This window comes from Chiroxiphia lanceolata, chromosome 3, assembly GCF_009829145.1.
Source record: "Chiroxiphia lanceolata isolate bChiLan1 chromosome 3, bChiLan1.pri, whole genome shotgun sequence".
NCBI classification, from domain to species: Eukaryota; Metazoa; Chordata; class Aves; order Passeriformes; family Pipridae; genus Chiroxiphia; species Chiroxiphia lanceolata.
Genome location: NC_045639.1, coordinates 75,229,265 through 75,255,009, shown reverse-complemented (window position 1 = coordinate 75,255,009; position 25,745 = coordinate 75,229,265). Strand labels below are relative to the sequence as shown.

The window sequence follows — 25,745 nt, the reverse complement described above, 5'->3', positions numbered from 1 at the left end:
TCTGCAGGAGTCACTCCAAGATCCAAGACAGTGAGCTATTCATTGAAAGTTGAAGTTATTTCAAGCCCCAGACTATTAGAACTACTAACAATTAACATCCCAAAGTAGCTGTCTACCCTGTCTGCTCCCAAAACATATAGCACAACCAACACATTATAAAAATTTTGCTGAGGGATCCTGATTCATCTAACTGTAAATCACTGAGAAAGTTGTAATTAAAATACTTTTAAGCGAGCCACCAACAAAGTCTGCAGTCAGATACCTGATTTTATATGCATGTTTACAAATATGACAGCTGTCTTAATGTTCTATATGCTCTATCTCTACTTAAAACCAACTAGTCATGGCCAAGCAACATTGATGTACACGCTTAACTTCAAAGTCATGAGTAAGTCCAATGGATTTTTCTCATCTCTAACCTGCATTTAGGGAGACAAGAACATGAAGCATATCAGAACCTGTGCGATCATTCCAAGTTCCAGATTCACAGATGTGCTGGTGAAGGTCACTTAAAACCAATTCCAGCCATGCTTTCAGTTCCTGAATATTCCCACTGATGGCGGTGCTGACAGAACTGTCCTATCTCAACTGTCTCCTGTGCATCAGCTTTAGGGATTGGGCCCTGTAAGCCAGCACAGAGCCCAGCACCCACTAAAGCACCTTCCCAGACAGCTCTAAAGCATTTCATTGCCTGGGCCAAAGTCTTACAACTATATGGTACCCCACACCTACTAATATGCCAAATTGCTTTGCAGCCTTCATGGGTTTGCTGTGTCTGTTGGTAAAGAGCACAAAGCACCCACTGCTGAGACACACCAGGCTTTCAGCAACAAATCCCAGCTCTTTAGCCTTGCCTAGCAATAGCAGAGAGCAGCCAGGGGCAGGGAGTGAAAACATAATAATAATTCACAAACACAAAAGAAATCTGGCCAACACACATTCCAGATGAGTGTTAGGGAGATTATACATTAACACTGACATTTCCCTCCTGAATAAAAACATTCTGTAGTAGTGATTGCAAACTTCTGCAAAGAACAAGAAACACTGATCAGCTCCTTTCTCTAGGACTGTGTTTTTCTCCAGCTTTCCTTGACTGACTGAAAAAGAACTGGGAGTGGTTCTTACCTGCAAACACTGTAATATATGTACCCAAAGTATGAGCAGCTATCAAATAAAATTCCTTTGAAATTTTGCCAAATCATAGAATTTTTTAGGTTGGAAAAGACCTTTGAGATGATCAAGTCCAACTGTTAACCCAGCACTCCTAAGTCCACCACCAAACAATGCCCTCAAGTGCCACATCTATGTGGCTTTTAAATACCTCCAGTGATGGTGATTCAATCACTTTCCTGAGTAGCCTGTTCCAACGCCTGACAGCCCTTTCAGTGACAAAGTTTTTCCCAATATCTAACCTAAACTTCCCCTTGTGCAACTTGAGACCATTTCCTCTTATCACATTGCTTGTTACTTGAGAGAAGAGACCAACCTCTGCTTCACCACAACCTACTTTCAGGTGGTTGTAGGGAGAAATAAGGTCTCTTCCTGAGCCTCCTTTTCTCCAGGCTAAACACCCCAGCTCCCTCAGCCATTCCTCACAAGACTTGTGTTCCAGCTCCTTCACCAGCTTCATTGCCTTTCTCTGGACACGCTCCAGTACCTCAGTGTCCTTCTTGTAGTGAGGGGCCCAGAACTGAACACAAGACTCGAGGTGCACCCTCACCAGTGCTGAGTACAGGGGAACGATCACTGCCCTGGTCCTGTTGGTCACACCATTGCTGACACAAACCAGGATGCTGTTACATCTGATCCACCAGGGCACACCACTGGCTCATACTGAGGTGCAGTCAACCAGCACCTCCAGGGCCTTTTCATTAAAGCATCAATCATTTTCTTCCATGGAAGAAAGCTGTGCCAGTCATACCTCTTCCATTTTTGTCCTCAACCACTCCTGTAAAGATAAGATATTAACACAAACCAGTAGTGACAAATGCTCCACTTCCCAGAAGTCTGTCCCACTTGGATGGGGGATATGTTTTTGAACACGAACAAAAATGTAGATGGAAAGGTCCTGTTGTCCTCTAGAGCTCTTGTTTGCCCATGTGTATTTTAAATAAGTGTTTACCTTGGTTCCACCTGCACAGTAAGACAAAATGAAATACAGTTGAAATAGTCCAAGTAGCACGTGACAGCTGAGTCAAGCACAATGGTCTCTTCCAAAGTGGTATAAACCTCTTCCTGACCTGAAGGAGAAAACAAATCAGACTGACCCCAAGAAACAGCTTATCTGCACAATGGGAAACACTTGTACACATCACTTGCATTGTTCATGATCTCTGTACTCATCCATGTCCACATCTGAATCAAAGAGGGAGTGTCCAGTGTAATCGGTATCAGGCGTTTGGGAAATACTATTCCCTTCCTCATCAAATGTTTCTGTCCTTGAATAAAAACTGAAGTCCTGCAAAGGGGAGTAAGTCTTGCTTGCTTCGCTGCTTTCCTCAGATTCATACAGAGTGTTATCATCATCATGGTGCCATTCTGGCCAAAATTTCCTCCTTATTCTTTCACAATACATAGCAAGGTTAATCAGTTCACCTGCAACAGATTTCAATAGATCCAGTCAATAATGCTCGAACTCACCTGCTAAACACATAAGCATTGTTTGGAAAGAAATTGTGCAGGGTCTTTCCAAAGAGTTTTCAAAATTCCAAAATCCCATCAATCCTCTTAGTAGCTCTGTTTGTAACTTTCATCTAGCTTAAAACCCATATTATTAACCCACAGACAACAAGAAAGGTTATGCAGGAATAAACACATATGTATGTTCATGCAAATAGAAAAATAAATGTCCCAAATTCAACATCTAAAGAAACTAATCAAGACAAGACACTAATATTGTAAAGTCTTCATAGGAAAATTTTTTGCTTAATTGCAGACACCTAGTTCCTAACGACAGAATTTGATCCTATATATGCACGATACACTTACTAAATGCAGTGAATTTAGGTTTTCCACCACCAGATGGCAGCGCTGTCTGCAACATAAATTCACATTTTTAAGTTTTCATATGGTCACTAGTTCACTCCTAGTGCTCCCAGCTTTAGTACCTTACACCTTATGTTTATACATACATGTATGCTTACAGAATAAATCATTAAAAAATTCAAAGAAGAAACAAATAATAGCATGTTAAAAGGGAATTGTATTTGAAACCTGTACTCACAGTAGCATGAGTAGGTGGATGGGTACAAAGAATCAACCTTGGGTATACCTGCTTGGGTATTTCCATCTGTTACCTTCTATTTATTTTCATTAGAGACAAACTAAAAACACAGTATTCCTTCTAGAAAGCCGTGAGCCCTTCAGAATTTCATCTGTGATTCTCCAGACACCAAGGGGAAGAACTGCATAGCCAATACTTATTTCCCCATCTCAAGTGCTCATTATTTGAGGAAAAGAGTGAGTCTGTGCCTCCTAACTGTCGATTTAGCAGAGGTCTCCTGTACAGAGTAGATTTACAGGTCAGATTCTTTCCTTTTACACCTATTTCACATCCTTTTCCTCCTTAGCTCTTCCCATTTTTCACACTGAGTGGTTTTATTCTGAAAAGGGATGTAAAGATACTTTAACATCTACACCACAAGAAAAAAAAATCCTCTGTGATAGGGAGGGGTATGCTGGTTTCCAGCTCATGCCAAAACACAGTGACTCCAAAGTCAGGCTGGATTTTTTCCTTGCCCAGCATCTTCAGTAACAGCAAAGGCTGTAGTTTCAGTGGGACCATAGCACTTGCAGTTCTACTATCAAGGAAACTACTCAGTTCAGCAGAATTTGGCTCATGGTTCTGCCTCTGTCTTCTCATACGTTATCCAGCATTCATTCCTCAGAGTTTTTACGCCTTTGCCATTTTAAACAAGGAAAAGATCAAGTACAGGAATAGAAACAATGACTGTCTAGAACACTAAAGCGAAAATAAACGTGAATTTTAAGAGAAAACAACATTACAAGATACAAATGCTACATCAAAGGCAAGAACAGTCTGTGATGCAGCTGAAGTACTGCAGTCTTCAAAATGTCCTTCCAAGGTGCTCCAAGTATAAACACGGAAAATGCCACCAAGAGCTTTTCATCAGAGATATCTTAAGCTTTCTTACCTTTGATTAGTCTCTCCGGTCGAGTCCCTGGTAGCGTCCACATTGCCTGTGCCAGATGTCCAAAGACTGTGGCATCAACGGTGGAAACAGTTGATCCCATAATGTACTTCTTGTCACCTGTAAATACAACAGAAAACATTTCTTGACTGGTTGTCACTCTTCCACAATTAAAAAAAAAAAATTCCATCGTTACATCTTTAGCTTTTTTTTTTTCTTAGTAAAATCAATTAAATGAAAAGGTTCACTACCTCAAAGACAGGAATTCAACACTGAATATGACTGCAAAGCCGTTGCTAGGGTGAAATCCATACCTGCAGCTTGCCCCATGCTCACTCACAGCTTCTATAACCAGGCTGATAACAGAGCCACCACTGGCCAAGGAACCTCCTCCACTCCTCACAGCACTCACACACTGTACTAGTTCTACTGCATTTAAAACCTGCTCTGCAGCCAGCAGGTGCCTGACAGCACGATTTTCATCTTAGTGCAAACCCAAAACTCTTCAGCCACGGTTCAAAATCATGACCTTGCTGACAGAAGCTGGTCACGTGCGTGCACCTCTCATGCGTGCAGATCCAGTTTCAATTTACTCATCTGATCAGCCAAAAAAAGAAACAGACGGATAATTAACTGAGACAGGGAAGAAAAATCACGTTTCAAAGCCACTGTTTGCAACAAAACATCCAGTATAAACTTGTTTTCCCATCACAGGAATGAGACCTGGAGCAAAGACCACACATAGAGCACGCAGGTGAAACAGGCAGTATTGCAGAGGTCAGGTTAACCGGTTGCACTGTTCCTGCCTTGGCCTGAAGTGCTATAAACTCTGTGAAATGTGGTATGTAATTGAATTCTCAAAATCCAGTTATCCCATCTCCCCAGGACATTCTTCCCCTGACCATAGTAAGCTGCCTGTAATTCAGCAGGTTATTAAATGTTAGGGTTATTGAGCGAGTCTAGAGGAACTGTCCAGCAGTAAAATGCATCAAATTCCAGCATACAGTATAAGGAATGCTGCCAAAGCGGTGCTCAGGAATAACCAGTAACAATAACCTCCTCTGGCCTGTGAGATGTCATTTTAACATGGAGTTAAATCTCCCCAGCTCTTTCACAGCTGCATCAATCTATTGTTTGAAAACTCTGTACAGGGTAAATGTTGTGTCTTTTCGGTATTTATCTGACACCTAAGGATTCATTGATCTCAAAAACAGCTCAAAAATTGGTCCCTAAGCCACAGTTATATGCCAACACTAGGAATTTAGCACCATACAACTGGGCCTTGAGATTCAATCCATACTGATTTGTGCTAGGAAGTAATACTGTCATTTCCGTCTTGTTACAACTAAGGCAGGCAGTGAGTGAGGGCTGAACCATCCCTCTCTCTGGTTCACCACGCACAACACACTCTACACCCTGAGGTGCACGGAAACAAAGGGCAAGAGGAGGAAACAAAACTGTGGGTTCATAAAACTGTAAATCTGGTTTTAAGTCATGCTGCACCACATAATATGGCCTCTGTGCACGTTTTCTCCCACCAGTTCCAAGTTGTTCTCAAAACTTCCAGCGCAATTTTCGCCCAGAAGACTTTCTGATAGACCAGATATCTCTGTGTTCATTTTCAGGCCAGATTACAGAGTGCCTGTCACATCAAGGCTGCCACAGTGCTGATCATCTCAAAAACCTCTTTGCATGCCCTGGCTAATCCAACAGAAATGAAATCACCTGGTCACACTGGACTTGGATCAAATATGTACTGCCTGGGAATTTGAGAGCACACAGCTCCACTATTTACAAAGGCATACACCAGAGAATTCAAAAGCAGCTACTTCAGCACTGGGTCAAGAAACACTGGCAAGAAACAGACCTGAGACACAGGCAGAAGACCTGCACCCTTCCAACAGCAGCATGTTCAGCCCTTGCAGGCTGCTACAGGGCATTTCAACTAAATTTAGAGGCTCACATTCAGGTTAGACCCACCTCTGTGTTTCAGCTCTGAGCACCCCTGCCCTTCACAACGCATCAAGTGCTTTTCAAAATCCAGTTCAGGAAGCTGCTGCCCTGCAACTCCCTGCTAAAATCCCCATCTCCCAAAAAAAGCCTGAGGCAGGCAGACAGCTGAAAGGGCACCAAGAGCCTTATGGGCATCGCTCACTCACTTGCCTCTTTTAAACAATTACCAAATGTATATTTATATATATCACTAATTCATATGCTCATTCCCCACACTTTCTTACAGTACTAGCAGGCAGTATGAAACAGCTATAAGAAAATTACATTTGTGGTTTAAAGACTTCAGGACAAAGAACAAGATGATACCAATGTAGCAGACTGATCCATCACGGGAGGGTTAGTTCCAAATTCCATGTTTATAAGAGATCTAGAGAAGTATGTCAGGGAAATGGGTACAAGGGAGACAGAAAAATGATTCTCAGAAATGAAAAATAAAAAAAAAAAAAGCACCCAAGATGTGACTGGGAATGTCAAAATGAGTGTCATAAGAACTGGCAGCTGCCAAGTTATCATTCTCTGGAAGCAGCTCTTAAAATTTAAAAGTTATTCTTGTTCCCATGTGAATGGTCCCTGTTAAAAAATGGGGAGCATTAATCTGATATGCCTGATAACTGACAGCTACAGTTTGGTATGTGCAGCTATTCTGCATGATAGGCATCCTTTTTAAGCTCTTAAGATTGCCCTCTAACAGCCAAAATCCCAACTATTTCCTCTTCTGGGAAAACACTTGGGTACATATATGTGGAGGGGAATCTCACAAAGATTATGCAGGCAATAAGGTGACTGACCACCTTCTCCTTCCCCCCACGAAACAGAGCAGTCTCTAGTCAGTCTGGAAGTCTTCATCCCACCTTCTCTACCCATTCCAGGATATCACCTGGAGGCCACATTTACTAGACCCAATCATAAACAGCTGGTTGGAGAAAACATGAGCGTACTGATGTTAATGGAAATCAAGGCAATTATCGAAAAGTAGATGAACTCACCCATAAGCAAAAAGGTAAATATAATGATTCACTAACCACACACCAACTAATCTGACATCCACTTAGGAGGGGAAGATGAAAAAAAAGTACGATGTTCAGTTGGTAATGTAATAAAATAACAGGAATACAGCAAACGCCCATCAAGACTTCCTGAAGTACACAGGAACATTCTCAACAACAATCCGGAAGGAGAACAAAACCTCTGCTGATATGTGTATAATACAATTAAAAATCTGATACAGTGAAGAAGTGCTTTAGGATTTCTAGTGCTTTTTCCCACCAAAAACAAAAGCAAGAGACTGATTATAACATTTACCTTCACAGGGAGATGACCCAAGCCACCCAGAAAGGAAAGAAGACTAGGAAAAGCATCTGCGTGCAGGTTGGAATTGGACAAACTCCCATTTGAAGCAAGTCTGATTTTAAACAGATTTTGATAGTGACTAACATCTACTACCAATTACTAACAAAAGTGGTGGCACCTCTGCTTTCTGAAATCTCATAATTAAAAGTAGATGGCTTTTAGAAAGCCATCCTTAGCCAGCAAAAAGGCACAGGCCTCAAAACAGCAATCAAGTAGTCTGATTCACAGAGATATGCCTAGACGGTTAAATGATCTCTTTGAACTCGAAATTTTACAAATCTGAGTGTCAGTATAGACTCCAGAGATGGAAAGATGCAGACTTCAAATAAGCAAATCAGAACTTTTGCAGGTACTTGGGTACATGTTTTAGTTTTCCCTTGAAGGTTCTGTCTACTCATGGCAGACTGGGATGACTTTAGCACAGACACATCCACTGCTGCTCCCTGTAGCCTGTCAGTGTTGTCTAGCCAGAACCATGGGGCTTTGCTGAGCTCCCATAACAGGCTGAACTTGCTCCAGCTCCTGCCCCAACCCCATTCCTCTTTGTAATGAACATGGAGCAACACAGTGCCAATCTCAAAACTACAGCAACAGCAGTCCCACTGAGGAGGGCACCTTGAGCTGGCCACAGCTCCACAGCGGACATGATCAGACCTTCTCTTCTAAAGTGAGCTGCTCCCTCCCTTCCTTCCCCTAACAGAAAAGGGACCTCTTAACCACCAAGAAACAGGTTTTCTTTGAAGAGGTACTAGAATAGATAACCATTTTTGTTAACAAACAAAACGCAGCATGAGAAAGCACCATCAGAAAAAGAGTAGTCAACAAATCTTCCCCCTGCCCATTGTGCCCACACATCATGTGTCTTTTTTCCACCTTGTTCCCAGTCCAGCAACTTGGTAGGTTTGTTTCAGAGAACAAACTTAGAGAAAACTCTACATAGCCTCATCTAGGTCCACTGCAAACACCTTCTTTTCCAGAACACCTTGGAAGTTCAGAAACATTTCTTCTTTCCCTTTCTGAGCAATAAGACAGTTTCTTCCTTCTACTGAGCTTTCCTCACCTTGCTCCCTTCATCCACTCCACACTTATTTCTTTAGAGCATGTGCAGTATGTCCTCCCTTTGGAGTACAGTCTCTCCTGTTCTGCACTCAGCCACCTCTTTAAAGCAATCATAACAGAAAACAAAGCAGCCAGACATGGACCATCTCTTTTGATTCCTTGCACAAGAGAGACAAAAGCTCAAGAGAAGCAGCAATCTGTCCCAAACCAATTCCTCAAAATCTAAATTTTACACAGACACACAATATGCTTAGCTCTCAGCAGACCAGAAGGTAGGAAGCACAGTGTAGACAGCTCCAATGCAGATTGCAGCCTGAGCCACACAACAGAAATGAGGTTCATATAATTCTAAGTGAGGTCACCTTAAAAACAACGTTATAGGATTGGATTATGATAACCAAAAAGCTTAAACTCACCTATTTTGACAACACACAACCACTGCCTACTAGGAGCTTTGAATAAAGCTACTAACCCAACCAAATACAACAAAGTCCAGCTCATCAAAATAACACCTGCAAAGGGTTTTCAAATGCCAGCCTCATAATTATTTAGCAAACAGCCACGAGTCCCATGAAATAAAGAATGAGACAAACACCCCATCCCCAAAAATCATAAATAAGAGGTTTCATTTGCAGAATTAAACGCTACGTTTTCCTAAATTCATATAGCAATATGCTCTTCCAAAACTGCAGGCTATCTTTTGCTCCTCTAGACACACATACTCGGTGGTCAGAGAAGAAAGCCTCTTGTGCCTCTAGACACATGATCTGGAAGCAAACAGTGGGGAAAGATACACTTTCTCTACCAGAGCAAGGCACTGAACGACAACAGCAGTGCAGCCTCTACCTTCTGCCAAAATGAGATTATTTGTGTATGTGATCAAGCTGTCAGGAAGCACTTGAGGTCAGTTTTATCCTGTGGACAGAGCTGTGAACAGACCACAGACAACTCACTGTACCTTACCCAGGAGGCCTGCCAGAGTCCGCATGTCCTTCTCCATCAGCGTGTACATCTCCTCCTCTGAGAAGCGGCCAATGCCATGGCCGTACATTTCCCGCTTCACGATTCCTTTGGTCAGATGGCAGAAGATCCACTTCAGCAAGTCGCTGAAGGGGCCAAAAAGAGAAACCATCTTTTGCGTCTCATGAAGATTTTCCACCCATTGGCAATAAGCTAAAGTCCTAAAAGGATGCAAAGATAAGTTATAGCAGTGTGATCCCCAGATAGCCCACCGCCACTCTGCCAAGGCTCAAACAAAGGTCAGGCAGATGAGCAGTCACTGCCCTGATGGAGAGGTAGGGGAACAGCAGACCCTGTGGCAATCTGGAGTGACAGCAGAGTAAACCGACTTTGCAGTACTTACACAGACTGCCCAGTGTTTATTCTCTCAGTAAATAATGATTCACTTCAACAGAAAATGAGATTCATATTGAAACATAAAATAAAAGTTGTAGAATCCTGCTAAACTCATGTAACAAAATGCAATGCAAAAAGGATTCATTGGCTAAAGATGTCTGACTGCAAAGACCTGGGGAACACAATAACAACAAAACAGTCCACAAAGGGATCAATCTTTCTCACCAACCTGTTCTCCTTACTCTCTATACTCTGAAACTTAGCCAACCAATAACTTTTCTTCTTTCAGAAGATCTCTCTTCTCCTCGGAAAGTAATGATGACACAATCTTTTAAAAATAAAATTTAGAAAATGAAGGGGTAGACATTATTGGGTTGGTTTTCTGTTTCACATTTTCCTCTCTTCAAAATGTTGATTTTATGAGAGAGACATTTCTAAAGGATTCTGTTGTATCCCATGCTTTACTGAATGGGAAATAATATTCTTTTGAAAAGTCTTCTTATAAAAATTTGTCTCGCCAGCTAAAATTTTTTTCCTACATGAATTTTTGTTCTTTAATAATATTATAGACAAATAAAAACTTGATTTGTTGCTGTTGCAACTCCAGAAACTTGTGAAAAAAAGAAACATTAACTTTTTTAATAACCAGCATCTCCTGAAATTACAAACAAACCAGAGACCACATATACAACTTTCGTCACCAAGTTCAAGGGATGTTGGAAAAAGGGCTAAAGACATCTCAAAGTAGACATGACAGACATATGATATCTGCAGGATCTCAGAAACACTGGGAGTTGGTACTCATATTCTATTAGGTTTGTAGCAATTTCCAAACGGAAAAAAAACTAAAAGTGGATTTACATATTTGGGATTGTATGAAAAGAGGTTCATGGAGACTGACAAACTAGGGAAGCTAGACAGAAAAGTTGAAATATCAAAAGATGCAAGTTCATGTACACAATTATATTAAATATTGACTTAATAATCAAATGTTTCCATTTCCAATATGACCAGAGCTCCATTGCTTTAGTTCGGAATATGACTTCAGTTTAATCATTGTACATATTTATAATTCCACATAATTTTCTTAGTGCTGATATGGATCACCTAATTCAAAAAAGGAAAGGGAAAAAAAAAAAAAGCAGTATCTCTTGAAGAACTCCTGTGACTTTTTTTCATCATGTACATTTTATCCAACTCCCATGTGTCATGGTAAATGCTGAATTCAGCACTACTATCAGGGAACAATTACATTTCCACCATGAAAATGTTCTAATATTTTAAATTTCCACAGATTCTTTACTTGAATTACTAATAACATGAGGTGAAAGGAGAGTATTTTGCCGTAATAGCTGAAAACAACCCCACTTTGTGCTCAAATTTAGAATGCTTCCAACAAAATGGGTGAAAAGTATTTTAATTCTATTAAAAGTTGTCCACAGCAGTTCAATGCCTTCTGCTCAAACTGGTTTCACTGAAGTTAGTAATAGTGAGGCATGCACAGGTTTTGCTGCAAATGCATAAACAATGAAGAACAAAAATGCACCTGCTATGCTTCTAATGGCTTTTACCCTCAATAGGTTTCTCAACAACCTCTTGCACTATAGTAATATGACAAAAGCATCCCACTGACATTTCATACCCTTCAATACCTCTCTTTGAATGGGGACGTTCTGCACAATCCTTGTTTTTCAACTCAAGTCATTGAGCTGGTTTCAGCACAGCAGAGTTTGAAACACCCAGATTCAGCAGAGGAATTCAGCAACACAGGAGGAACATGAAGCCAACAAGCACAGCAGCAAACAGCTACTGAAACTCCTAAAGCATTTACTTTGTCTGGAAGATGTGGTGTGGAACCACCCTGCTTCAGGAACAAAATAAAACAGTATTTAAGAAGGATGGAAAGAAGACTGGCCTAAAGCATAAGGGCACTCTATAGAGCGGAACATTGCAGTAGTCATGTTTCACAGCACGTACAGCTCTGAATAGGAAGAAAAACTCTGGTCTTGATGTGAACACTAGGAAATAATTACAAATACTATCTACACCACAGAATCATAGAACAACCTGGGTTGGAAGGGACCTTAAAAATCATCTGGTTCCACCCCCACTCCAGAGGCAGGGATGTTACCCACTAGATCAGGTTGCTCAGGGTCTCATCCAATATGGCCTTGAGCATGTCCAGGGATGAGGCATCCACAACTTCTCTGGGCAACCTGTTCCAGTGCCTCACCACTCTCTTCCTAACATCTAATCTAAAAAACTGTTCCCCCTTGTCCTATCACTGTCTGCCCATGTAAAAGTCAGTTTCCCTCTTTTCCCTAAGTGCCCTTTAGGTACTGGAAGGCTGCAATGAGGTCTCCCTTTAGCCTTCTCTTCTCCATGCTGAACAACTCAGTTCTCAGCCTGTCTTCACAGGAAAGGTGCTCCAGCACTCTGATTATCTTTGTGGCCCTCCTCTGGACCCTCTCTAACAGGTCCACATCTTTCTTATGCTGGGAACTTCAAAGCTCAATGTAGGTGGGGTCTGACGAACACAGAGAGAATCACCTCTCTTGACCTCTTTTGATGCAGCTCAGTATGCAGCTGGCTGCCTCACACTTTTGGCTCTTGTCCAGTTTTTCATGCCCCAGAACACCCAAGTCCTTCTCCATAGGGCTACTCTCAATGAGTTTTTCTCCCAGTCTGTAAGTTATTACTTAATACTTGAATAAGCAAAGAAAACTTGGTCACTGAAAGCACTGCTCTGTCATGCTGCAAAGATCCTCCTACCCCAGCATGGACCTGACCTGCTTCATCTGGCAACTCTGCAACACAACTTAGTTGCTTTAGGACAACAGGCCTGGCCTGGAGAAGGGCAACAAGAAGGCAAAACAAAACAGAAAAAGAAGACAGGAGACCTCACTGCAGCATTTTTTAAAAGTCACCCCAACTGCACAAGACTAACTTTGCCGTATGGACTTGCCACCACTATTGCTCACTCCAACCACACCAGTGAGCTGGCACTGCACCCTGAATGATCAACCTTGTCCAAGATGGTCTCAATTTCATAAAACAGAATCAACAAGGTTTCCCACAAAGCTAATTAGCCTATACTTTAAAGCAAAAATACATTTCCCTAGACTCACTTGCTTGCTCTTGGGGGAGAGGATCTTTGGGTTTTGAAGAGGCAAAAACCAGATCAGGTGTTTAACAACCAGGACAGCAACAGAAAACTGCACAAGATTTAGGTAATCCTGCTTAGGCTAAACTGTCAAGCACGAATCTTAAGACATCTGCTTGTCACTGTGTGCCTGAAAGTATTGTCCAAACACTTCTTGAACTCTGTCAGGGTTGGTGCTGTGATTACTTTCCTGGGGAGCCTCTTCCAGTGCCCAACCACCATCTGGGTGAACAACCTTTTTCTAATATCCAATCTAAACCTTCCCTGATCCAAGTTCAGGCCACTCCCTCAGGTCACCATAGAGAAGAGTTTATGCCTGCCCCTCCTCTTCCCCTATTTACCTTATTTACCTTCTGACTTTGAACAAGTGGAACTGTCAGATGTCCCAAATCTCAAATGTACATGGGCAACAAAGACAGCTAAATAGAAAATCAGAGTTTGCTTCTAAAATTTTATAGCTCTAAGTACACAAAAGCAAGGAAAAAAGTAGGTTCAGATTCACAGAGAGTTAAAAACACTTTTAAAACTGACTTTACAAGCACTTCGTTAAAAGAATGCTATTCAAAGGTTCATTAATCTGTGTTTCCTACCAAAACATGCTTCTGAGCACTTAATTTCACCCATCACTCCTCTGCTCAGAATACATCAGTAGAGTATTATCAACATTACAAAATATTAGGAAATGCCAGAAATTGGGTAGTCTACAAAATCTACTTCAGCACCGCATAACTATGTGTTTTATACTATAGTTAGTATTTATGGGATGACATAATTATTTTAAATATTGGCCTGAACAGAATATTTTGGGAAACATTAACACTCCCATTTGTGCCAGCACATCTGTACAAATGTTAGAGCATAAATGAAAAAATAATGCATTAAAGAGCAATGCTGTGGAGGTGAAGTAAATCCGAAGTCTAAATGTAACAGCAGCTTTGGCCTCAATACATAAATCAGGCAAGGAGATGAAGAAAGTGACTCATCAACAGCAGCTTGCCTGATTATCCCAAAACTGTCTAAACACCAAGGCAAGGGGAGAGCATTCACGATGATGTGAACCGGGGGTTATTTCTCCTGTCTGAACATGTGCAAACCAGAATTTCTTGATATACAAAAGGATTATAACAAATTCATTCCACAATCAGCAGCAGAAACTCCACCTGCTGTGCGACTTCCCAGAGCAACTGGCTTCTATGCCACCAGTAGCACTCAAGTCTCATCATTGTTAGCAGCAAGAGAGACACTGTGCTTACAACTGGCTTGATGTATTTAAACATATTTACATTATAAACATATTTTATGTTTAACACATGGCAGGTCTGACCACTGACCAGAGTCATATTCATTTGTATTCTCATACCATGCTTTTCCTGTACTTCAAGCACTCAAGTCACATATGATGTTTACAGGTTCTTCTTGAAAGACAAAGCAAGAAATGAGTCAAGTACATATATGCGTGGATATGTGTGTGTGTATATATAAATATACACTTATCACTACAGTTGTGTTTGACAATACAGCTAAAGCAATCTAATGGGATAGTCTGCTTAAGCTGAATATTCAAGGCTTTATGGTCTAGCTAAGCACATTAGTGCCACCGACCTAAGATCCCTCTCCTGAGATTAAAGTGACAGGGGGCATCTCGCAGAGACTGCTACCCCTCTAGGCACCAGGAGCTGGCCTGAATCCCAGCAGTGTCATCAAGCCCAGCATGCCAGGATCACACCCATCTTACATAGGGGTCCGATCCCATGAACGTGCTGCAGATACACCAAAAACTCAACGCATCCCCAAAGGTGCCTGTGGGTGCCCCGCTACTTTCTGAGGGCCCACAGGTCACTGCAGGCAGTGGAGGAGACCCAGAGCAAGCCTACAGCAGATGAGTGGTCTGCACTGGATCCAGGACCTGGGGTGAGAGCCACAAAACTGTTCCACTCCCATCTCTTCCCTGCTGGCTTGGCCCAACACCCATTCAGGTTAGCAGGCTTTTTTTCTTTTGCAAATTTAAACATAGCAAAAACCTAATGGTTATGGCATTCTCCAGGGGCAGGAGCTCCAGCATCAGCTCCAAATCAGTCTAGTGCATCTCACAGATAATGTTCTAATCCCAGCACAAAAATAAGCACACTCACTCGCTGTTTTTCTGCCTGATCCCTGCCAGGTGCCACAGTCTGGGCTGGAAGCAGGGTGTCCACAGGCTGTGGTTCACAACAGTCCTACACTGCTCTTGGGTCCAGCCAGAGCAGCCACTTCCACCTGTAAGGGGCACCAACTGGTGAAGATGAGCAATTATCTCAGCAAAAGCCAAACATTTCCAGAGGAATGCTGAGCACCCACCAGGATTAGCTCCATCCAGAGACAGCACACTGCAGGATGTACTTCGCTTCCTTGTTCGATAAATGTAATGCAGTATTACTTATTTATGATGAAGTTACTTTGCACGCTGCTGGCAATAAAAGAGTACGTATCACATTTTCTATCACTGCTTTGGAGGCTTGATAAACCTTATTCTGCAGACAGGCATCACTGTGTTACAAATTCTTTACTGTGGGACTGACGGACACAATGAACAAACCCTAAGCTTCAGGTGGGAAGTAGGAAGGTTCAGGGACCAATGGAAAGGGATCCCACAACCACAGATACAATGCTGTCAAGGAGAAACGTGGCCCTACACAACGAAAGCCTTGGTTTATTTTGGTGTAACTGTAAGGTGGTCAGAGTTGTTATCCAGGAATTACAGCAATACAATTGCAATGCCTCGTGACTCAGGCTTTGCCCAGTACAGGGAACCCACATGGTATAACCTCACCAACACACCAAGCCTCTGTTACAGCCACACAGCAGGGACATAAAGTAAGACTTGCAGCTGGATGTTTTACTACACTGCAGCGAAAATACACGCCTTGGAAAAGCTCAACTGTGTGACTAGACAGGAAAGGCAACAGGGATACACAGCCAGGCATGCACATCTCTGTCCTTACTTGATGTAACTTTGTCCACCCGTTTGGACACCACCTCCCTGGGTCAGTGCCTGAATTTGCAATACCTGTCCTCCACACTCCCCTGTCATGTCCAGCAATGCCAAGTCAGCTCTAAGGGAGTCTGGATGGACAGACAACAGCTTCACAGAACAAAGCACAGTTTGCAATTGAGACACAACAGCAGTATTAGCTTGTCATCACTAATGATACATTTAAAGCAGGTAAATCTGTGAACCATGAAACAATCGACACTAAGGTAGAGAGATGAAGCATTAGGGAACTAAAAGGCTTCATCCTCCCTTTGGCAGCTATAGTAACTGAAGGTGGAAAAATGAAATAAAGGTTACATTTGCAGGCTGCTTGTGTCAGGTTTTTGAGGCTATGACACTGCAGATGGGTATAATTGGTGAAGGTCATGCTTCCTGGAAGGCAGAGATTACATTTCTAAATCAAATCACTTCAATTTGGCTACTTAATGCTAAATTTGTTCTGAGGAGACACTAAAAATTTTTTGAAGAACTATATGTTCACGTGTTGCTACCCATCTTTGATCACAAGGTGAAAGAAAAAGCAGATAAATGCATTCAATTTAAAATCACACATTGTTTCTAAGAAAGAAGTGCAACATAAATGCAAAACTTAGTATAGCAGGGGCTTAAATCCATACTAGAAAGCACAGTATCGGGAAAAAGCCTTGTGCCTGCTGAGGCAGCATATGCAGCATCCCAGATGCCACGTCCACCTGATACTTCTGTGAATTCAGTCTGGATAGGGCACTTAAAAAGGACTGAAACATAAAGCAAGGGGAATGACAGGTGTTCTTTTCAAAGGTGTCAGTAAAATGCATAAAGTACCATTTCTATTTTCCATTCATATATGTATTTCAGCTTTTCAGGATACTGTGACTAATACTGTGTCCTATCAATTGGCAGTACTGTCAACAATACATAGGAGTATCCTGTGTTACAAGGAAAGGCAATAATCCATAGTGTAATCACACACACATAATTAAGATCAGTAACTGTAAGAACACAATATTCCAGATTCACTACAAACACGGGATTTGTTCCCCTGCGTCCCCAAACCACAGATGTATTCAGCCACCTTGAGCTTTTGCTCTTTATTAAAAAGACTGTTTCTATACGGAGGTCACACTAAACAGGATGAAGGAACATCCCACTGCTGCTTCCTTCTACAAAGCTGCAGGCAAAGGGCCTGACTTTACCTTCCTTACACAGTGTAACAAATTCTCAGGGGAATTACCCCTGGCTCATACTAGCATACACAGAAAGCAGCAGTGGTTTTCCAGGATGAAGAAAGTTGTGAAACTAACAATTGGGTACCCAAGTTTTCTGCAAGAGAAAATAAGCACTCGTGTCCGGGTACAAGCTCAGGGGCAGAGATGACAGCACAGGAATGCAGCCAGTTTTGCCATGCAAACTTACCAGTACAAGTGCTCCTCCACCATTTTTGTCACAGCTCTGGAAACAGCTCTTTCATGTGGGCCAAGGTGTTTATTTAAATTCACTCCAAGCTTCTCTTCCAAAAAGTCAATAATGAACTCGGTGCCAGATACTTTCTTGTGATTGTATTCAATCCAAGGCATTTTCCCTTGAGGGGAAAGTTTTCCATCAAAATAGTTCTAAGGAAAAAAAAAAAAATCAAGTAAACAAACAAATATATAGACAAAAAAGACCCTTCAGGTTCTGTTTCAATGAAAGTAAAGATTTTAAAATAATGTTCTCTCTTTTTAAAGCCAACATTATCCAAAAACTTTTTTTTCTAATTAATACTCTAGAGCAGCAGTAGCTATTCAATCAGAGCAGCAGTTTTACCCTATGTGACAATTCAAACAAAACTACTTCCAGGTCCTGAAAGGTGTTACTCACTTTTATGCTGGATGCCATGTGATGTAATATTATTACATACCCAGGTCATTTAAGGGTTGGAGATGCTCGATCTCCCAGAAGACTGGATTAGTTATTCTAAACAAGTTTTTAATCACAGGACTCACAACTAAATTTGGTTCTTGCACAGAGTTGCACTTTTCATGTTAAAAGTACTTTAAAAAAATTAATTAACTACCTAACATAGATGCCTGCATTACCTCCAAGGATAAAACACACACTATCACAAGCATATACAAAAGGCATATCATTCCCTTACCGAGCAGGAGGGAAATCTGCTTTCTGCAACTTCAGAACTTAGAAATCTCACACATTCAGAAACATACTTGTTACAACTGGGTCTCCAAGAGCCCAGCACAGAGTACAGCACTACTGCATTGCTGAATACTGGCAGAGGAATACTTGCTCAGCAGACCTCTCACGCAGAAGTAGCAATGTATTTTCCCCACTGGAGAAGGTGAAACGCAGAGATTACAGAATTTATGCCTCCTCTGACAAACTAGAGAGGAATTGCTGGCTGCCAAAACGTGATCAGATATTTGGCTTCAATTCTCTTACTCCTGACAGCAGAGACACAAGGCAGAACTTTCTTCCTTCTTTGTGATTCTCATTCCCGCATCCTGTCATTTAGTGAATAAAAATTCCTAGCCTAGATAGATGAACCATAAAGGCTTACAATAAAGGCTCTGTACTCAAGTCTGGAGGTTCAGGGCTTGCAATTCTGGACTGATCTATTTGGGCCTTAAGTATTTACCCTTTCTGAATCCACTTAAGGTGGATTAAGGTACTCTCACAGCATGGAGTGTATACCAGAACATGTCTCCCACTCAGCCTGAAAGCACCAGCACCCTGTTTACCACTCAAAATGCAGATGTGCAATGCACTACAATCATGCAGCCATTCCCAGAGATTCTTCCCTTGTGGATGAAAACAGATAAAGGGGTAACACTGCTGGGAAACAATGCCTTCTGGCTCTAGCCTCTTCTGGGATTTGTGCCCAAACAAACAGCATGCAGGGATACTGGATTATATAATGTCTCATCTACCACACCTCTGCATGGGTGAACAAGCCACCTGAATCTCTCCTACTTGCATGTGTGGGTGACATGGGGATCATTTCCAATGGAGAAACTCTAAAAGCACTGCACGTCCAAAACAAAGGAGAGCACTGCCCCATCCTTCCACCTCCCAAGACCTTTCCTTCATCAAAGGGTCTTTCAGCACTGACACTGACTGATAGAATTCCATAATTTTTCATTATGACTCTACTACAGAAGCCTGAGATTTTTCTGGAACTACACAGTGTGTCTAGAAGGCACTAAGCACTGCTGGTTTAATCTTTGTTTATTTCTCTTCTTGTGCACAAATATGGATGTTTTGCAGAAGCTACTGGACTTGAAGCTGTGCTTATTAGATCTTGCAATTACTGCAGTCCATATAATTCACAACCCAGAAAAAAGCAAGTTGTTATTATTCAACTGCACATTTCTTCAAGCACATATATCTAAAACATATAAATACATTGCCTAAGAAGATTTTCATGTTTCACTACATATGGTTTATCAAAAAAAACAGGAAACATCTTTCAGTGACCTGAAAAAACCTTAGTTTCTTGAGAAATCTGTTATACTGTTCTTGTATCCACTGTTCTCAAATGGGCATTTTTAAGCTTGAAACCTCAGTACCCTTATGGCTGCTACTAATTGTCATCAAATATTTATCAATTTTCCACTTAAAAATTGTTCCAGCTGCAAAGTAGGGAAAAGCTATGTTATTGTTAAAAACCAAAAAAGAAACCAACAAAATATCCCTTCATACCTCACAGTACATTAACTGACCTGCAGCCTGCAAAGCAACAATAACAATAGCTCCACAGAACATCATTTATAGAGGAATTTATAAAAAGAATGGCACAAGGCATTTCTGGAGTAATTTTATAGTATTATCCAGAAGAAATTAGGTTTCACATTTTCAATTACTGGTGCTTATGCTTTTAGTTTTACTCATGTCTCTTCTCAAGAAGGCTACCATCTTCACAGACCTGGCATGAAAACACCACATTTCTGCTCGCTAATTATTTATCATATTACATAAAGGCTCAGCTCCTCATATTCTTGAGGAAATCAAGGAACATCCAAAACATCTCTATGAGCACCCAGAATGGCCTCTCTCAAAGCAGGCTTTATCAAGAAAAGCATCAAACATTTTGGAGAAACAGTTAGGCATTGTGACAGCCCAGCCAGGGTGGGGCTGCCCAAATAATTTTTGATGGAGAACTCGCACATAGAAAGGTAGCTTCAAGAAAATGTAAGCACATTACAAGAGTGCATCTGCTGGAAGAAAATCAGCTGAAAGCAGGAACGTGTCACCCTATTCCAATCCTCACACACCATTAAGGTACATTGTGAAACACACACACCACATTATTTAACAGCCTGATGCACTATAATAAACATAAGCAATTGAAAAAGTAAAAGCAGTCTGAACACCTTGCTGCTTTCTCTTCACTCTGTTCCACAACCCTCCCTTCCAAGCAGCCTCTCCCTGCAGGGTGATGACCACAGCAGGTCTCCTGAGAGGAGCACCAGCTGCCACCTGCAGTGCTTCTCCATCACAGCCCCCTGCCAGCACGCAGGAAGCGAGGTGTTTCCTCCTGTATCACGCTATACCCCACCACCACCACCACACACACACACACCCTGCTGCCTGCCAGGCAGCCATCACATGCCTTTGTCACCTACAGCATCCTACAGGTAACACAGTCATGAGGGAACAAAATAAAAGTCTCCAGGTACTTCAGTATAGAAAACTCCATAATTCCAGCCAAGAGTAACATTACCTCCTGCTCCCCTCCCACTCAGTCCCAAGCAGCATCCTCACCTTCCTCCACCTGCCAGAGCCCAGTGCAGCAATGCACTCAGGGACAGAAATAAAATCTGCTTCTTCCAGAAAAAAAAGCTGCATCCTCAGCTCATAAGTTTAGCTCCACCAAACTTACCTCTAAAACCCTACAAACACCTTAAACCTCTGTAAGCCAGCATGGCTAAAAGCAGCTACCTGGCATTCCCAGCACCTGCGAGACCCATTCCTGCTCCTGCAGCATAGCACATGGAGCATGTGGGAACCAAGCTGGGTCAACACCAAATTAACTAAACCTCCCTGGCTCCAGCTAGGCCAGCTGCAATCCAGCCTGATCTGCCACAGAAAAGCACAAGCAGGAAGGGACAAGAGGAAGCAGCTGAAGGTAGGACTATCGCTTTTGATGGTCCTTCTGACCTGTGCCGGCTTAGTGTGCTCACAGCTAGTGAGCTGGGATAGAGAGAGATGCAACACCAATAAGCAATGCCAACCTTCAGTCCAGAAAGAGAGAGATGCAACACCAATAAGCAATGCCAACCTTCAGTCCAGAAAATAAAGAGGGGAGGATAACCCTTGTAAAATTCCTCTCTTTCGGAAAAGCTGGGTGAATTGCTTATAACCAGCATGAGCTCCCGAAACGACTCCATCCTGAATCACACAAAGGCACAATGTCATCTTTTAGAAGTAAGTGACCATATCTTGTCACAACCATCTTTTATATTACAGCTTTCTTCAGCTACTCTCCACCAGAGCAACCTTGACCATCACAAACCTTTAAACTGCACCAACTGCCATTAGGAAGAAAACAGATCTCACCAACATTGTCTTCCCTTCAAACATGCAATTTCTATCCAAATTACTTTGGGTGGAGAAGCAATATGCACAAAGTCCTCCTGCTCCAATAGCATGTACAAACTTCAGTATCTTGTAAGTTCTGTAAACCTAAATGAGGAAAATACATCCCATGGGATGGAAATCTTCCTCTTTAGTAATCCAAAGTGTCTGATTCAAGTACCATTAAATTGTAAGATAACGAACATTAAACTCAGGCTTTTTATACACAGTTAAGCAAAATGTATTCATTAGGTTTTCTTTCACTTCTGATGTAAAGGAATTTAATCACAAATGAAGCTGAATGAATAACAACTATGAATATGCTAAAAAAAAAAGTTGTAATAGGGTTGGTTTTCCTATGTACAACACTGGACATAAACAAAGCATTCTTCCTAACATCTTGCAGACATTTCTTCTACCAAAGATCCAAAGATCTTAATTCTATGTATCATCACTGTTGCATCATCTTAAAGGCAATCAGTGCTTAACACAAAGAAAACCACCCTGTTTCAAAGAGCCCGTGTGCTGCACAGCCTGCCAACACCACAACAAGGTGTGCGCCAAACTCGCAGCGTCACAACTAAACCCTTGATGCTAATGGGCAAGACTGAGAGATCCAAGTTTCCACTCTCATAGCTTTCATTCACTGGAGAAGCTCGGGCTTCATCCCCTGTGGGAAGATGGCATGAGAAGCACCCAACCACAACTACAGAGCAGTATTCATGATCTCTAAAAGAAAACCTGTTTTACCTCACTGTGGAGGAAGCACCAGTCATGGGAGGTGAAGCAAAAGGCAAGCACTTCTTCCCAGGAGAGCTCCATAGAAAAACCCTCCAGGAAAATAAGAGGCTGCAGCTATCTAATCATGATGTCTTCAGCATGGTGAAATTCAAAGATCAAATAATGTTACGCTTTACTTCTGGGGTGTTATTTAGTGTTATAGAAACTCCAAACTACTCTCCCACTTCAGCATTTCCAGCCAAGTTAACTTCTTAACATTCATTTAGCTGTGCCAGTTCAACCTACAGCTGTTCCAGACCAATCTTATTCAAGTCACATCTTTAAAGGCTATACACCATATTTAACAGGAGATACAAAAGTGTTGGTGTACCCACCCAGTTGTAGGTGTATGTTTACATCTCCCTGTGTGAGACAGACTGGGGGGGAGGAGAGATGGGATGCCTATGTGCCATTTCACGTAATTACAGCAAGCTGCAATGCAAAGGCAAACTGCACAATTTACCTGGTAGGGTAAATCAGCCATCCTCAAGTATGTTTCCATTTTCAGACAGAATGGCGATAAACTCGGAACACCATTCCTAGGCCTTGAAAACTGATGCAGTATGATAGCATCTTTTGAATCAAGCTCTTCCTCTTTCCTGTCAAAAATGAAATGGAATTTAAAAAAAGGAAACACTGGACAGGTGCATGATACATCAGTAAATTAAATACACAAAGGAGAAACCCTGGCCAAGGCAACACACTCGTCCGCCTTTAAGGGGCTGCTGCAGGTTTTGATTTCCTGGGTCTGGAGGCGGTGAAAGGGGCCCAGCCTGGACCACCTGTGGGGGCAAGCGCAGGGCTCGCCACGGCGTCGCCTCCTGGGCTGCTGCGAAGGGCGAACGGGGGGAAAAGGGAAACAAAAAAAAATGGCAAAACCACGGTGAAAGACAGAACCCAACCCGCCGGACCCCGACGGCCTGCCCCCGCAGGTACAAGCGGCTCCGAGCGCCGCTTCATCCCGGCGGGAGCGCCCTCGGCTTCCAGCGCCGCATCCCCCGCGTCGCTCCCGCCCGGCCCGGGCGGCCCCCGCAGCCTCACCGAATGGCCAGCAGCTCGTGGAGCAGGTACGCGGCGGCGGCCAGCAGGGCCCCGCCCGTCAGGTACAGCGTTTTCTTCCACCAGGAGTCGGAGCCCAGCGCCGCCATGGTGCCGCCGCCGCCCGACAGCGGGAAGGCGACGATCTCGCCCCCATAGAAGGCGGGCGGCGGCTCCTCGGGCCCCGCGCACCAGCCCAGCGACAGGCTGCGGTTGCGGCTCAGGTCCGCCACGCAGGAGCGCGGCGCCGCCAGGCCCACCCCCCACAGCATCCTGCGCCCGGCACCCGCATCCCCCGCCGCGGAGCCGCCGAGCCCCACCTGCCCTGCCCTGCCCTGCCCTGCCCTGCCCTGCCCAGCCCTGCCCTTCCCGGCACGGCAGCTGGGAAGGGCCGCGCCGCGCTGCGCTGGGCGGCTGCGGCGGCTCCCTCAGCCAGCGCTGCGCGGCTGCGCGACGAGGCTGGGGAGGGAGGGGATGGGCAGGAGAGGGAGGAGGTGGGGTGGACCGAGTCAGGTCTGTACTGCCCTGCCCTTGCGGAGTTCCCGGGCCACGGTAACCGCTGTCCGGAATTGAGGGGGAAAAGACGACGTGTCACGCCGGGGGGGGTTGCGTGTGTGCCGGCCCTGTTAAAATGCCCGCGGTCCGAGCATCGCTTCGCTGCTCTTGGAGGACCATAAGAAGCCTCGTATTCATCCCGTATTTAGGACAGAGGAGCCACCCCCGTGCCTGGCCGCAGCTGAGCGTTGCCACACTGCGTCTGCCAACACCGCGGTGATTTTCTTTCTATTATTCTGATGCTCGATGAGGTGACTGAGGAAACCACCTCTATGGGCAGAGAAGGAAGCAAAATGGCTTCAAAGCAAATCTCTGGGCCCAGAAGGTCATGAGATTTTACGGGCACTGAGGGTCCCGGCACTCCCTTGCCTGCGGCCACCTGCTGCAGCAGGAGCCGTGGGTGCGCGGTGGTGGCATGGGCAGGATTTCACATCACGTTCTGCCGAATGTCCGTGGCTCTGCATATCGTGCTGACCCCAAAACACTAACAGTGTCCTTTGCTTTCTGATTAATACCACTGCCCAAATACTTCGTCCGTCATCAAATGCTGTGGTGTGTACAGAGCTGCTCCAAAAAGCTCCCACAAGTTAGATATTTTATTATGCCATCAGGGGCAATAGAAGTGACCTGGTCCTTCACACAAATGAAGCATTTTCAGTGTCCAGGAAGGAACAGTCTGTGACCAGGGCTTTGTAAATGCTTTGCCTTGGTATGTGGGACAGATTAGACAAAGGAGGCGGATGAGGAAGAGAAGATCCCTGAGAGAAGCCGTGGAGTTCAGATCCATATGCCGACTTCTCCAAGTGCCAGTGGTGGCCAGTTTTGTGTTTAGTCTTGCTATGCAACATCGGTGAGCGCAACTTGAAGCTGTGTCAGGGAAGGTTTAGGTTGGATATTACGAAAATGTTATTCACTCAGACGGTGGTGGTGGGCACTGGAACAGGGTCCCCAGGGAAGTGGTCTCAGCACCAAGCGTGACAGAATCCAAGAAGCTCTCAGACATGTGGTGTGATTCTTGGGACTGTCCTGGGCCAGGGCCAAGAACTGAACTTCAAGGATCCTTATGTTAGGTCCTTTCCAACTCAGGATATTCTATGATTCTGTGAACTGTCTCTGCCTCCTACCTGCCCTCGCTAGGAAGGCTGCTATCTGCTGACACTTTCCTACAGTAGCTTCTTGAAGCATTTTGTTTTATTCCTCACTTTTTTCTTGTTGTTTATGGTTATTCAGTAGCCACAGGTTACAGCACAAGAGCCCTGTGTTTGATACATAGCATGTGTTTGATACTGTGATGACATTCCACTCTGGGGCATCAATGGAATCAGAGATCCCAGGGACTCAGTAAATCTCATTCCACAAACAGGTTGCTCCTCCTTTGCACTCATCCTTAGGGCTGGCTGAGCACCATCTTCACAGATGTTGGGCCACCCCACATGAGGGATGATGGACAGGTAATGAAATAAGAGTGGAAAGTGAGAGCAGCAGCTCCTTCATGCCACAGCTGATCATTTGCAGCATGTGGTTTTGTTAAATACTTACAACAGTGCAATGAAGAAACAAAGAAGAAAAGTGCTTTTTCTCTGCTACAGCACCTGCAAATCTCAGGGTGAAGATTTATTTCAAGTGGCAGGCAGCCTAACAAATCTGGACTGCCATAGCCTGATAGCTGGTCTCAGCTTTTGTTCCTCCATGGGAATTG

General features: G+C 43.4%; 1 protein-coding gene across 1 annotated transcript; it reads right to left on the bottom strand.

Moving 5' to 3' along the window:
- Window positions 1–1,687: 1,687 nt before the first annotated feature.
- On the bottom strand, window positions 1,688–23,769 carry FAXC (failed axon connections homolog, metaxin like GST domain containing). Its single transcript, XM_032684335.1, has 6 exons — window positions 23,495–23,769; window positions 22,917–23,052; window positions 17,519–17,715; window positions 9,537–9,754; window positions 4,155–4,271; window positions 1,688–2,595 (listed from the first exon to the last, which is right to left on the bottom strand). Exons 1-6 carry the CDS (start codon window positions 23,761–23,763, stop codon window positions 2,312–2,314), a joined length of 1,221 nt encoding a protein of 406 aa, XP_032540226.1. The 5' UTR covers window positions 23,764–23,769; the 3' UTR covers window positions 1,688–2,311.
- Between the last annotated feature and the right edge of the window lie 1,976 nt (window positions 23,770–25,745).

Coding starts and splice junctions, on each gene's coding strand:
- FAXC (XM_032684335.1), bottom strand. CDS start 23,763: ATGCTGTGGGGGGTGGGCCTGGCGGCGCCGCGCTCCTGCGTGGCGGAC. Junction 9,755..17,518: donor GTGGAGGAGCACTTGTACTG/GTAAGTTTGCAT, acceptor GCATCCTTTTAG/GACTTTAGCTTATTGCCAAT. Junction 4,272..9,536: donor GACTCTGGCAGGCCTCCTGG/GTAAGGTACAGT, acceptor TTGTATTTACAG/GTGACAAGAAGTACATTATG.